A 15765-nucleotide genomic window follows, 5' to 3' on the forward strand; every position below is an offset into this window, starting at 1 on the left:
CCAGGTGTGGCCTTTCTAAGACTTTATAAAGTAATAGTAATACTTCATATGATTTAGATTCTATGCCTCTGCTTACACAACCAAGGATTTTTTGGGGTACTGCCAACACTAACTCATGTTTAAATGATTTTCCACTAGGACTCCAAGGTCCCTCTCACATTTACTTTTTTTGAACCAGGTTTTGCCTAATCTGCCCCGGTGTAAAACCTTCCTTTTCTCCACATTATTTTTTTTTTACTAAGGCCCATTGTTCAAATCTGTCAAGATCTAAGATGGAACCTTTTGGTACCCCACTGCTTCCTTCCTTCCTTCCATGTAGATTAAGCACTAGTGAATACAGTTTGTCAGCCAGTTACAATTCCATCTGGTAGTATTTATTTATTTATTTATTTATTATTTAGATTTGTATGCCGCCCCTCTCCGAGGATAGTAATAGTGTCTATCCCACGTTTACATTCTAGTACCAAAACATAGTATTAAAATTAACACATTATAATAAAAATATTTAAAATATTTCAGAAATAAATACCAGTATGTAAAAGTTTACTGTTGAAATATATTTTTATTGTTGAAATATATTTTTACTGTTGAAATATATTTAAAAGAAAATTTTGGAAATGTTTTTATAACTATAAAAATAGTTATTTGACTTCTTTGGGATTCTATGAAAGCTCTTTCATGTAAGCAATCTTTCATTGGCAATCTTGTTTTAGAAATAAAATTAATGGTTATAAAGTTCTTTCCACTGCTGTATATCCACTAATATATTTCTTAGTACCAATTACAAGGAATGCAGAATTTAAAACTATTTTTTTCTGTAACTTCTATTTCATCAATTCTTTAGTCACTAAAACCTTTAGTGACTAAAATCCACATGTGTATATCTTATGCAAGCTTGTGTCCCTGTTGGAGGAAAAGGTGTGAAGTCTCGAAGAGAGAGTGTCCACTTTGAAACTCATTAGGAATGCAGAGGCCCAAATAGAAGAGCCCCTTCTGTTTCATGAAGAGAAAGAAAATCCTAGCATACCAGTAGAAGCAATGGAATGGAAACATGTGTCTCAGACAAGGAGGAGGGGTAGGAGGCTGTCAGTACCTATATAGTTTAAGAACCCATACCAGGTTCTCAGGCAAGAAAACAATGAAGAGGAGCAGAATCATACATCTGGATCACCCATGAGGAGCAGTCCAGTTAGCACTCAGAAACCTCTTGAACTGAGGAAATGAACAGTCCCAAAGAAGAAAATGAGAGTGGTGGTTGTGGAGGATTCCCTATTGAGAGGAACAGAAGTGGCTGTGTGCAGACCTGACACAACTTCACGAGTGGTATGCTGTCTTCCAGGAGCATGAATCAAAGATGTGTTTGAGAGGCTGCCAAGACTTTTTCGTCCTACAGATGACTACCCATTTCTATTGATACATATAGGGACAAACAGCACTGCAACACAAGATTTTGAAACTATCTGCAGAGATTTTGAGGACCTAGGCAGGAAAGTGAAGGAACTGGGAGCACAGGTAGTCTTCTCCTCTATCCTCCCAGTGGATAGTCATGGAAGAAGAAGATGGAACAAGGTTTTGAAGGTAAACAACTGGCTACGTTGGTGGTGCTACCAACAGTGATCTGGATTTCTAAACCACGGAGTGAGCTACTTATATGATGGACTCTTGGCAAGGGATGGGTTGCACCTTATAATAATGGGAAAGAATATTTTTGGAAGGCATCTTGCGTCATCAGGAGAGCTTTAAACTAAAGCAGAAAGGGAAGGGAAGTAAAAGGGCAAGCAAACATGCACAGCCAATGAATGCAGAGAACAATCCTACTGGCCAAATAAAAAGAGAAGAACAAAGGCATAACGTTTGGGAGAGACCCAGAGAAGGCAAGCTAAATCACAAACTAAAATGCTTTTACACTAATGCACATAGCATGGGAAACAAAAAAGAAGAATTGGAGATCCTAACACAAGAAAATAAATATGATGTCATAGGTTTTACTTGCAGTGATCTTTGAAAATTCATGGACAACAGGAGAAGTCCATGTAGAATGGAGAAGGGCAAATGTTGTCCCTATCTTCAAAAAGGGTAAAAAGATGGAACCAGGAAACTACAGGCCTGTGAGTCTGATTTCAATACCAGGAAAGCTCCTTGAACAAGTTATAAAGCAGCATGTATGTTAGCACTTGGATAGGAATGCAGGTGATCCTGCATTCCTATCCAGAGCCAACATGGATTTGTAACAAACAAGTCATTGCAGACTAATCTAATTTCTTTCTATGATAGAATTACCAAATGGGTTGATCAGGGAAATGCAGTAGATGTGGTATATCTTGACTTCAGTAAAGCATTTGACAAAGTATCTAATTCCATCCTTATTGAAAAAATGGTCAAGTGTGGGATTGACAAAAGAACAGTTAGATGGATTCAAAATGGCTTAGTGATCATACTCAAAGAGTGGTAATAAATGGTTGCACATCCAATTGGAAGAATGTTTCAAGTAAAGTGCCACAAGGATCTGTCCTAGGCCCAGTGCTATTTAACATATTTATAAATGATCTAGATGAAGGAATTGAAGGAAAACTTATCAAATTTACTGATGACACAAAGTTAGGCGATGTTGCTAATACTAAACAAGATAGAGATAGGATTCAGAAAGATCTAGGCAAGCTTGAACAATGGGCTGAAACTAACAGAATGCTATTTAACAGAGAGAAATGCAAGATCCTACATCTGGGCAAAAATAATGAAAACAACACATATAGAATGGGAGGAATATGTCTGAGCAGCAGCACAGGTGAGAAGGACCTGGGTGTATTGGTAGATCACAGATTAAACACGAGCCGACAGTGTGAAACAGCTGCAAAAAAGGCAAACACAAGTATTTCCTTGCTTAAAATCTTCAGGGGAACACTTCTCCTAGTAGATGATAATATTGAAATTTTATGTATTCTTATTCAAATAAGAATAATGCATAATTCTTGTATTTTGTCTTATAGCCTTTGCCAAAAGAGTATCACTTTGGTAATAATTTTGGATATGTGGTAGCTTTCAAGTCCTTTGATCAAAACGATTGGAAAAGTGTTATAGTTCCTCAACCTGAAATTGGTCGATATGTCCATAAGGATGAATCAATGTTTCCTTCATCAAAGTATCAAGTAAAGGTGAAAGCATTTAATAACAAAGGGGAAGGACCTTTTAGTCTTACTGCTATTATCTATTCGGCAGAAGATGGTGAGTAAAAGATGGTGGGATGAAAATTAAGAGTAGCTTTTCTTATGCTTGCTGCAATGTACTTAAAAGAATTCTCATGTAAACAGTCTCATTCCTAGGATCTATTTCCAAAGATAATTAAGTTGACCCAACCATCCTGTTTAGCATATTGGCTACACACATAATCATCTCAGTCAGTTCTGATCTGTAATATCAGAGCAATCCATTTTTCTTGAATGGATTGAAAGTAGAGCTGAGCCCAAGGATGTCTGCCATAAGAAGAAAGCAAAATTCAGAAAAGTGCATGTCACGATAATTCACATTTGAAGTGCATACCAAATAAAGCAATGTATTATAAAAGTTTCAGATTGTTAGGCCATCTCAGGTTAATTAACATTTATATATATATATATAAAAAAACAATTTTCTATTATTTTATTGAGCATATCATAATGCAGGCCAAGCTTCTGCATCTCTGGAAATACACTAAAACTCTAAATGTAATAAAATCACTAGTATAAAATTTAAATACCTTTCCATACAAGATTATTCAGTTGTATTTGAAAATTTTCATTCCATATATAATTGTTTCCTCTGAGCAGTAACTACTTGATATATATTTGACTGAGAGCACAGTTACAGGATTAAATATAGAAAGATTTTTTTGAGCCTTTATGTTGCAACTTGCTAAAAAAAAGATCTTCAAAAGATAATTGATCTCTTCGTCACAAATCAATTTTTATAGACATTGGACTGCCTCCAGTGAATTGTGTTCACTAGTAGGTTAATATTTTCTTTTTAAAAAATTTAAACAGAGCAGCAGCACCTGTTAATTCTCCAGAGAGAACGGGGGCAGCAGTCAGTGGGTTGACCTCATCCATCAACCAATCAGGACTGACCCCATATTATAAAAGCTTCTAGTCTGTCAATCACTCAGCTTTTTCGCTCGGTTCTCAACAGTGCAGGATGTGTGATTCAACCTAGCTTTACTACTTTCTCCTTCCTCTCCCTCCCTTCCTTGCAATTGCCAGTTTCCTGTATCCCAGGTATTTTAAAAAAGAAGAAAAAGAAGAATCCTTTCTCCCCTTTACCTGCTGTCTCAGGAGGGGCTATTCAGGACCGAGGGGAGGTTCGTCCTTCCGTGCTCACTCACCCCCAGGCCAGCCAATCACTTTCTCTGCTGCCTTTTGCCTTGGAGGGATGCTTTTATTCCCCGTGACTTCTAAGTCCCTCCCTGAGAGGCTCCCTTCCCAGCAAACAGAGTCACTAAAGCAGGAATCTTCCCAATACCTTCATTTCAGCTTCTTTCTATGGCGCTCGGCTTTGATTGATTGCTTCCTGCCTGCCAGCTGATCAGCTCCGGTGGCAGCTCGGCTCTCCGGCAGTTTAATTTCCTGTAGAATTTATCAACTGTGGTATGGTCTTCGCCTTGGAGGGCTCTCACCGCTGCTGGAGCTTGGGCCATTACTTGGAATCAGTGGTAGCCAAAGTTACTAGTAATTCATACACTGATTCAGGGGGAGTTTTCTTCCAATTTTTCCTCCAATTTCTTTTCAGTTAGCTCAGAAAGGAGAGGAAGAGGGAGATAATAAGTTAGTAGAGCTAAACCCGTCAGGAAAGGCTTCCCACCATTTTCAATTTTCTTTAACTGCTGGCGGCCATTTTATAATCAGAGTTTTCATCAACCATTTGGTCTGGGCCTTTATTTCAATGGCTAGCACTACCTCAATGGCTCAAGACCCAGAGGTTCCCTCTTTATCTTCCTCTGCTCCTGAAGGGGAATCTCATTCTCCAGGTCCCAGTGCTTTAGGCTATTCATTTGCCCATTCCAGGAAGCGTGCATTAAAGGCAAAACAGGGTAGGCCTAAAGCCAGCAATGCCTCAAAAAAATCTGAAACTTGGCTGCATAAGGCCTTAACTAAGACCAGGACTCAAAATCTCATGCAGCCTCGAGTGGGTATACCTTTACCCTGCAACCTGCTGACCAAGCAGATAAGGCTCCTATGGGATCCAATAATTTGGTCCTGGCAAATACTGATATTTGGGGCTCCTCTTTAAATGTTTTACCTTCCGCACCCCTCCCCTCCTCTTCCTCTTTCTTCTCTCCCTCCTCCTCTACCTTCTGTCTTGCCTCAGGTTTCTGCTCCTCCTGTCATGCCTGTTCAGGTTTTTTCCTTCTAATCCCTTCTTGCAGGATCCCAACAATGTACTCTCATCAGCTGTTAACCAGAGTGTTGCACAGTGCATGCAACTCATGAGGGGAGCCCAAGATCCTGCTGCCACTTCCCCTCAAGCCAATATGCCAATTCTCCTGACAGATCAGCCTCAAAACCAGACTTGGCAAAATCAGCCTCAATCCACCTATGTGGCACAATTCAGGAACCCTTCTGAGGAGGATGAAGGGGCACAGATATAGAGCTCTCCCATGATGAGGGTAGTGATTTCTGACAGTCTCAAAATGGGTGAGCAGTGTGGTCGGATGGTAGGAAAAGCAAGTAGGATGCTTGGCTGCATAGCTAGAGGTATAACAAGCAGGAAGAGGGAGATTGTGATCCTGCTATATAGAGCGCTGGTGAGACCACATTTGGAATATTGTGTTCAGTTCTGGAGACCTCACCTACAAAAAGATATTGACAAAATTGAATGGGTCCAAAGACGGGCTACAAGAATGGTGGAAGGTCTTAAGCATAAAACGTATCAGGAAAGACTTAATGAACTCAATCTGTATAGTCTGGAGGACAGAAGGAAAAGGGGGGACATGATCGAAACATTTAAATATGTCAAAGGGTTAAATAAGGTTCAGGAGGGAAGTGTTTTTAATAGGAAAGTGAACACAAGAACAAGGGGACACAATCTGAAGTTAGTTGGGGAAAAGATCAAAAGCAGCATGAGAAAATATTATTTTACTGAAAGAGTAGTAGATCCTTGGAACAAACTTCCAGCAGACATGGTTGGTAAATCCACAGTAACTGAATTTAAACATGCCTGGGATAAACATATATCTATCCCAAGATAAAATACAAAAAATAGTATAAGGGCAGATTAGATGGATCATGAGGTCTTTTTCTTCCGTCAGTCTTCTATGTTTCTATGTTTCTAACCCCCGACAATGGTGGGGTTGTTCCATCTGCTCCTCTTTTGTTGCTTCCAATGTTGCTGCCAACATTGCTGCTGCAGCTCCTTCTGCCACCCCCAGGTCAGATATCAATCCCCTTTTCTCTTTATCTACCCTGGAGGTTCAACTGATCCCATTTTCACCGCTCTTTGTCCAGGTGGTTCATGGGCAGTGGCAATTCCTCTTCGGCAGGGACTCTTCACTCAGTCATTGATAGGAAATTCTTTAACGTTGGTCCAGAATTAGCTCCCATGCTCAACCCTCCAGCAATGGATGCTCCAGTTACTGCTCTACTATCCCCCACCAACCTTCCCGATGCTGCTGTGGAGCTGTTACAACTGCAGAGCTGTTACAATTGGAGGATAAGAAACTTGAGCACATCCTTGTCAAGAATCAGCAACAGGCGCCTTGGCAGTAAGAGCAGCCACTTTGGCTTCCTTCTTTTCTAGAGCTAATTTAACCTGGTTGCAGGACGTGCAGGAAAGGATTCCAGCGGCAGATACCAGATCTCACCAGGACATAGCCAAGATGCTAGCAGCCACTCGCTTCACAGTGGATGCCTCCCTGCAAGCGGCCAGGTTTGCATCCTGCACCATGGCCACATCAGTCATAGCCCACAGACTACTTTGGCTGTGTTCTTGGCAGGCTGATGCCAAGCATAAATAGAAGCTCGCCACATCTCCCTTTGATGGCCAACACCTATTTGGCAGAAGCCTGGACTTGTTACTGACAGAGGATAAGAACAAACATAAAATATTACCTGCAACATCTCTCAGAAGTAACACTTGGTCTGCCCCTAATCCTAGGAGACAGTTTCGTCCTCCAGTCCAGACTCCTACCCCTCCCAGACAACAAAATTATTATGGGGGGAGGCAGAGGTCTTTTCAGGATGGGTCCTTTCAAGGTAGAAGGTCCAAGCATCCCTTTCGAGGCAGAGGAGGTCATTCTTTCCACTGCACTAATTAAGTCACTGTCAGATCTGAACCCTCCCATTGGTGGTCGCTTGTCTCTTTTTGCGGACCAATGGGAGAAAACCACATCTGATGTGTGGGTCAGGAAGATGGTGAAATTTGGCCTCTCCCTAGAATTTCTCTCCACTCCCCTGCAATTCTTTATCTGGTGTCCTATGTCTAACAACTTGACCAAGAAACGCCACGTGAAGGCGTTTGTGCCAGATTTGTGCCATTCAGCAGGTGCTGGATCCGGAAGCTGGATCAGTATTCCATCCTTTTCTTGGTCTCTAAGTCTTCGGACAGCTGGAGAGCCATTATTGACCTCAAGTGATTGAACCGTCACATTCGATACCGACGATTCAAGATGCACTCGCTTCAGTCCATCTTGGCATGCATACAGAAGGGCTATCTCCTAGCTTTGATTGACCTAATGGAGGCCTACCAGATTCTTCAATAAAAGACATGACAGAAAGAGTTCCTTCTTCAGAAGGCTCTTTTACTTCTTCAATAGTATCAAAATGTAACTCTTTCCTTTACAGAACAAATCACTAACCAACTACTATCATACCACACTATACTAAACCACTAAGCCAAACCATCAAACCAGACCACACCCACACAAAAGGTGTATTACATTACTTACATGTGCTGGCCAATCAGATCTTAGAACAGATTGCATCATTCTGCTGAAACACCATTAATTAGCATTTTCTTTACTTCTACTGTACTTGTAATATTACTTCAGGATTATATGCTGACATATTATACTGCAATCTGTGGCCCAGTGGGATGGCAACCTATCTGAAGCCCTTTCACTAAAAGCCTCTTTTAAGTGCCAATACTCTTCTGAAATCTTTTCTTCCCCAGCTGCAACTATATATGCCTACCTGACTGCAACTCTCCAGAAGACCCCTCTGTGGTGGAGCAAGGTTCCCCTTTTGGTCGTAGAGGATGTTCAATACTCCAGTGTGCCAGTTGATATCTGGGTTCCATTTCTTCAACTATGGCAATCCTAGCAATAAAGGCCTGCCCATCCCAGGGGATATAATACACAATGAAGGTTATAGAGGATATACAGTAGTCCCTCACCTATCGCTGGTGTTACGTTCCAGACCTGGCCGCGATAGGTGAAATCCGCGATGGGGAATTTATCGACTGATAGTACTTATTTAAGTATTTATATTGTAATTGTTTGGTAAGTTTTCATTGTTTTAAGTGTTTATAAACCCTTCCCACACAGTATTTATTTTAGATACAGTATTTAAATACAGTATTTACAATTTTAGATATATATATATATTTGGAAAACCTGCCGATCGAGTTCGGCGGGCTGTTTAAATCTGCCGATCGACTTCCTCGGAAACCCGCGATGAAGTGAAGCCGCAGTATAGCGAGGGACTACTGTAGTAGAGAAGATAAAGGAGATATAGGACAGGGGATGGAAGGCACTCTAGTAAGCTTATGTACGCCCCTTACTGACCTCTTAGGAATCTGGAGAGGTCAACTGTGGATAGTCTAAGGGTAAAGTGTTGAGGGTTAGGGGGTGACACTACAGAGTCCAGTAATGAGTTCCATGCTTCAACAACTCTATTACTAAAGTCCTATTTTTTACAGTCCAGTTTGGAGCGGTTAATATTAAGCTTGAATCTGTTGTGTGCTCTTGTGTTGTTGTGGTTGAAGCTGAAGTAGTCTTTGATATGCAGGACATTGCAGCATATGATCTTGTGGGCAATATTTAGATCATGTTTAAGGCGTCGTAGTTCTAAGCTTTCAAGACGCAGGATTGTAAGTCTAGTTTCGTAGGGTATTCTGTTTCGGGTAGAGGAGTGAAGGGCTCTTCTGGTGAAGTATCTTTGGACATTTTCAAGGGTGTTAATGTCAGAAATGTGGTATAGGTTCCAAACAGATGAGCTGTATTCTAGGATGGGTCTGGTGAAAGTTTTGTAAGCTCTGGTAAGTAGTGTGAGATTTCCAGAGCAGAAGCTACATAGGATTAGATTAACAGCTCTTGAGACCTTCTTGGTGATGTTGTTGTAGGGAGCTTTGGCACTTAGATCTTTAGTTATTAGTATTCTGAGGTCCTTGACCGAGTGAGGATTATCTGTGATAATTTGTTTATTCAGTTTGTATTTGAAGTTCTGATTCTTTTTGCCAATGTGTAGGACAGAGCATTTGCTGGTTGAGATTTGGAGTTGCCCTGTGTTGGACCAGTCAGAAACTGAGTCTAGGTCTTTTTGTAGAATAGTTGTATCATCAGTGGTGTTGAAGAGTTTTACATCATCTGCAAAAAGAACACAGTTGCTTGTGATGAGATCGCAAAGATCATTGATGTAGAGTAGGCTATCTTGGGAGACACCGCTTTTAACAGGGATGGATGTGGATATGGAGCTTCCTATTTTGACCACTTGTTGCCTGTTTGACAGGAATGCAGTAATCCAGCTGTAGAGGGATCCTGAGATGCCATAGGACTTGAGTTTTGAAGTAGTTTGTCGTGGACCACTGAATCAAAAGTTTTGCATAAGTCAATATAAATTGTATCTATAGATTTTCCTTGGTCAAGATGAGTTGTCCATAAGTTTTTGCAGTGGAAGAGCTGTAGATTGCAGGATAGTTTTTTTCTGAATCCAAATTGTTTGTTAGAGAGCAGATTATTAGTTTCCAGGTGAGAGTAATTGATTGGTTTATAATTGATTCCATAACTTTACATGGGACGCAGCATAGTGATATTGGTCTGTAGTTATCGACAAGGGAGGGGTCTCTTTTTTTGAAGAGGGGGGTGACCATAGCTGTTGACCATAGTTTAGGAAGTGTGCTGGTTTTGAAAGATTTTTCAAACATTATGCTCAGTGGTTCTGCTATAGCAGAAGAGAGATTTTTTAGAAAATATACACATAGACCATCTGGTCCGACTGATAGGGAAGGTTTAAGGTCATGTAATGCTTTTTCAACTTGGTCTTCAGTGAAGTCTATTGGATTAGATCATTGAGAGAGTTTGAGGTGCGAGTGATGAATTTGGGGGATGAGCCATTGCTGTTGACAAAGAATGAATTGAGAAGGTTAGCTTTGGATGAATCATCGTGGTATTCTTTGTTGTTGAGTCCTTTGAGAGGTGGGATAGGTCTAGAGTCCTTGAGTTTGTTGTTGGCAAAGTTGTAGAAGGTTCGATTGGATTTGGTGCATAGGAGGTTTTCCTCTTGTATGTTGTGGTAATTGAGACATTCTGCTTTTATTTGTTTGTATATGCTTTTATAACAGCTTTTGAAGTTTGCTACTTGTCCTTTTTTGTTTTTACGCCAGAGAGATTTTTTTAATTGTAATTTTCTTATTGAGATGGGGTGGTTATTTTTCTTGATTGAGGCAGATGCAAATGGTACGTAAAGTCTGATGATTATTTTCATCTCAAGCAAGAATGTATTGTAGAGGTCATCCGTAGAGTTGCAGTTAGAGAATAAGGTTTGCCAGTTTAATGTTGAAAGATGGGCATCAATGAGTTCACAGTTCGCTTTTTTGAAGTTGAATTTCGGAGTTGCATTATTTGGGTGGATCTTAGTGTGGCTTAGGTTGAGACTGAAGTTTATCATGCTGTGGTCACTGTTGGAAAAAGGTTATTTTATTTGTAAGCCATATATTGTACTTTTGCTGTTGCAGAAGATGACATCCAGACAGTTATCTAATCTAGTGTTGTTAGTTACTAGTTGGTCAAGTCCCAGACTGGTGACTGTGTTATATATAGTAGAGTGGATAGGTTCCGTGCTACATTCATTTAATATCCAGTTAATGTGTGGTAGGTTGAGGTCACCAAGGAAGATGATGGGGTATGGGCAGTGGGTAGCCTACATTAGTATGCTGATAATTTGTTTGCATGTGCGATGTCATAGTCAGGAGCTCTGTAGCAAAGTAAGATGCAAATGGTGGTATTTAGGGATAGATCACAGATAATAGTTTCAGGGAGTAATAGATCCTGCGCAACTTTGATGTTTTCTGGTTTAGAAATTTTTTGTAAAATATAGCTACCCCGCCTCCTCTGCGGGATTCACAGTCATAACGAGAGACAAGATAGGTCCTTGTTGTAATAATAGAGTCTGGGTAGGATGCATTAAATAAAGCTTATAGTCTCGTAGTGGCTCCTGATCTTCATTTATATAGGTTCAGTTTCATATTGAGCTGGTCCTTCCCCAGCAACTGACCCATCCAGCTAGCAGAAGGCTATGGACCCTTCATGGGTTTTAGCTTTAATCCCATTTCCTCCACCACTTTGGGGCTAATTAAACACCAGGTACAATCAGAGTCTGAAAGGGCCAGCATCCTCCCCGGGCACCACATAACAAACTCTGCAGCAACCCCCTCCAGGGACCTGGCAACAGCTCTCACTTTTGAAGCCTCATTAGGAAATTATTCCCAAAAATCTTCCATATAGTGCCAAACCTGAAAAAATATCCCAGCCCTCCAAGAGCTGAGCCAGCTGACGGTAGGAAGCATATCTTAGTCTTCACCAACAACACCACAGTCAAGGCTCATATCAACAGACAGGGTGGTACCTAATCACCTGCACTCATGGAGGAGGCCATGGCCCTCTGCACCTGAGTGGAGGAACACCTGCTCTCCATCTCAGCAGACTACATTGCCGGGAAGGACAACATCAAAGTGGACTGGCTGAGCCGACCCACAATAGATCAGACAGATTGGAGGTTGCACCCCAATATCTTCCGACAGATCTGTGGGCACTTCAGCCAGCCTCAAGTGGACCTTTTCGCCACCAGGCAGAACAGTCAACTGCCCCGTTTCTTCATCAGGTTCCACTGTCAGGAGGCAGAGGGCACAGATGCTCTTCGATCACAATGGCCAGAGGGGCTCCTGTATGCCTTTCCTCCTCTAGCTCTGATCCCCAGGGTGATTCACAAACTGATAGAGGAGGGGGAGGAGCTGGTCCTGGTGGCTCTGTATTGGCCAAACAGAGCTGGTTTGCAAACCTTGTGATTCTATCTGCTTCCCCTCCTTGGCATCTTCCTATGTCACTCACTGCACTCAGCCAGGGGTCAGTCTCCCATCCAGATCGTCTCTGGATGAAACTGACCATCCAGCACTTGAAATGCTCACCTTGATCAACTACCAAGTGCCTCCAAGAACAATGGAGCTGATCCTTGACAGCAGATGACCTTCCATTCAGCAAATCTACGCCTCCACATGGCGTGTCTTTTGTAAGTGGTGCAAGGAAATTTGGTACTCCCCTACGGACTTGATGGTGGATCAAGTGCTGGGGTTTCTCAGAGAGGGATTTCACAAGAGTTTGGCTTGCAATACCCTCAAATGCCAGATAGCAGCCTTGTCTTCAGTATTGGCCTGTGCAGACCTCTCTCCCTTGTCCCAGCATCTCCTAATTAAGACACTTCTGAGGGGTGCCTCCCTACACAGCCCTCCAGTAGTTCACCATTATCCAATGTGGAATTTGACCAAGGTTCTGGACTCCTTAACTAGGTCACCCTATGAGCCACTCTGAGACTGTTCCACCAGCACCTTGCCCAAAAGGCAGCTTTTCGGGTGGCCATCACCTCAGCTAGGAGGATTTCGGAAATCTCTCGACATGCAAGGACCTCTGCCTCTTTTTACCAGACAAGGTAGTTCTCCGGCTTGATCCCTCCTTTCTTCCCAAAGTTAATTCTTGGTACCATAGATCCCAAGACCTCACCCCTCCTTCCTTTTGTTCTTGACCTGTCCATCTTTTGGAATGGATGTGGCACACCTTGGATGTCAGACACACTCTATGTACATACCTGAAGGGTGGAGGAGATCTGAGGCACTTTTCATTTCCTATCTACCTGCTTCCATGGGTAAGAAGGTTTCTTCCACCACCATAGGCAGGTGGATCACAGCTGTCATTGCAAAGGCTTATTACCTGTCCTCGCCCCCATGGTATCACAGCTCATTCCACCAGGAGCACAGCTGTTTCGGCTGCCTGGTCCAAACAGGCATCTCTAGAGGAAGATTGCAGAGCAGCCACCTGGTCATCACCAACCACCTTTATTAAACAGTATAAGATAGATACCTTTGCCTCTTCCAATGCTGCCTTTGGTAGGAGGGTCCTACAGGAAGTAATTCCTGCTACTATTACAGTTACCTAGAGATCCTTCCCCATGGGACATAGACTTTGGCAGATCCCACTGACTGCTGTCTCTGCCCTCTCTGGAGAATTAACTATTCTTTCTCCTTACCTGAATGGTAATTCTCAGAAGGCAAAGACACCAGTCAGACCCTCCCCTTATTTTCTCTCTCTATTGTGTTGCTTGGGTTTTTTCTTGCCTTATCTTGTTTTTCCTATGAGAAGAAGGCCATTGTACTATATGTCTTGGCTCTTTTAACTGTTTGTTGTCTGTCAATCATCTATGACTCTTGAGCACACTATGAGCCCATGCATCATCCTTCATGAAAAAACGGATTGACAGACTAGAAGCATTTATAATATGAACTCAGTCCTGATTGGTTCACAGATGAGGTCAACCCACTGACTGGTGTCTCCACCTTCTGAGAATTACCATTCAGGTAAGGAGAAACAACAGTTAAATTTAGTTAATCTTGAATTAATCAAAATGCAATGTAAAGCAATTCAACAACTAGTTTTTTATTTGTATATAAAACTAGTTTTTAAATTGCTTGTTGCGTTTTGATTAAGTGTGTGTGTGTGTGTATGACATGTATGTATGTGATGAATAACCTAGTAAAGTCAAACTATAGGACACCCAAACTGTTGGCATTTATTTTGTCCATAACAAAAAATAAATCATACATTTTAGGCACTTGGAGAAATTCATTAATTGCATCTAACTTCATTTAGATACATAATTTGGATACTGAAAAAGAATTGTTAATTTGATGCCTAATAAATTGTTATTTCATAAACATCTATATACAGTAACTTTCTCTGCAATATACTAGTACTTTGATTCTTTATGGTCTTAGTGCAAAACTGTGAATCAGGATTCTTTATGAATTTATATGTTCACACATTTTTTTCATTTGATTTTAAATAGTTTCAGAATTCAAGGCAATTTGCTTAAGTAGAAGCAAAATGAAAGATAAAACTGGCAGGTTTCTTTCTATAATTTTGAAGGTGGCTAGCCATTGTTTCTTCTTAGGGCTAAGGGGAAGTGACTGGTCCAAAATCACACAGATGACTTAATCTGGCGTAGCTGCTAAAGGCACCAGACAAGAAACTGGAAGAAATATTGACCATGCTGCCAAAGAAAATACCAAATGAAATAATTGGAAATCCTTGATTATTTACACATTACTCAGAAAATTGGATTCACAATATTAATATTCTGCTCAATTTTCCAGCTCCTACTGAAAGGCCTAGAAATGTGAAAATAAAAGTTCTGTCATCCATGGAAGTATCTGTTTCCTGGGAACACATTTTCAATCCAGCTGTTACTGGATATGAGGTGAGATTAAAAATGCATTCTCTTGTATTAATCATATCACAAGATACAAAAGAACTGAGCATAATATTGTATTCATGTTTATAGTAAAAAAGATTATCTGAGTTCGAAATGGATTATAAATACAAGAATAGCTTTGCAGAATTGTATACTTTTGCCCTTTACTATTCCTGAAACTTCTGACTATATAAAATACTATAGTGATTCATAAATGATCAAACAATTACCAGAAAATGCAATAATGGTAAGCACAAGTAACTTGACGAAGAAATTGAAGAACTTGAAGAAATTACTTGACACTTCCATAGTTGACATCTAAATGCAAGAGGTTTTATCTGAAATGCCTTACTGAAAGGATTAGTACAAATCACTATGAGTCCTATAATAAGAGGAGACATTAGGGGTATGAGTCATTTTCCAAGTTGGGTGGAGGTAGCCTCCAGGTATGGGATGTCATTGTCCTTTGACCAATGAGGACAGAATCTGAGCTTTAAATTTTGTTCCTTTTTCTGCATTCCCCCTCTTTAGATTCAGTCCTTGATCTCAAAGGACGTGTGCATTGTTTCCCATGGCTGGAAGCTATTGTAACAAATTCTCCTTTCCTTTTTTTTTGCTTTCTTTTTTCCAAATTTCATCATGAAGCCTCCAGCATCAAACTCTTGCTGAACTGGGTCGAGGTCCTCCCTAGTACCGCTGAGTGCTGCTGCCTGGGTAGAGGGCGGCTATGGCTTCAGCTTAGCCATGTGCCAGCCTCCAGCCAGGGAGAAGTTCTGTTTGAGCCTGTGCTCACTTGTCAACTACCAAAACCAAATTTTCTATTCCCTGTCACTTCTGAAATATTGTACTAAGAAATCAGTAAAATATTTTAAAAGGAAAGTATAGAGGTATAGACAAGAAGCATACAACCTTTCTTGTCACAATTGTTAACTGAATCACTACAGTTTATAAGTTAGTAACCTGGTTAAGTAAATTTGGCTTCTCCATTGCTTTTACTTGTCAAAAGGCCACAAAGGGTTATCACATGACTTTGGGACACAATGATCACATGACCTTGGGATATAAT

At 40.9% G+C, this 15765-nt stretch overlaps 1 protein-coding gene across 3 annotated transcripts in view; it reads left to right on the top strand.

Annotated features, from left to right (window-relative positions):
* CNTN1 (contactin 1) overlaps positions 1–15765 on the top strand; it is a 760044-nt gene that overhangs the window by 722966 nt on the left and 21313 nt on the right. For all 3 annotated transcript variants that reach the window (XM_070755541.1, XM_070755542.1, XM_070755543.1), the window contains 2 exons: positions 2988–3222; positions 14602–14705. In XM_070755541.1, the coding sequence (XP_070611642.1) occupies positions 2988–3222; positions 14602–14705 (339 nt within the window). The remainder of the gene's footprint in view (positions 1–2987; positions 3223–14601; positions 14706–15765) is intronic.

Source organism: Erythrolamprus reginae, chromosome 6 (genome assembly GCF_031021105.1).
Source record: "Erythrolamprus reginae isolate rEryReg1 chromosome 6, rEryReg1.hap1, whole genome shotgun sequence".
Classification (NCBI taxonomy): Eukaryota; Metazoa; Chordata; class Lepidosauria; order Squamata; family Dipsadidae; genus Erythrolamprus; species Erythrolamprus reginae.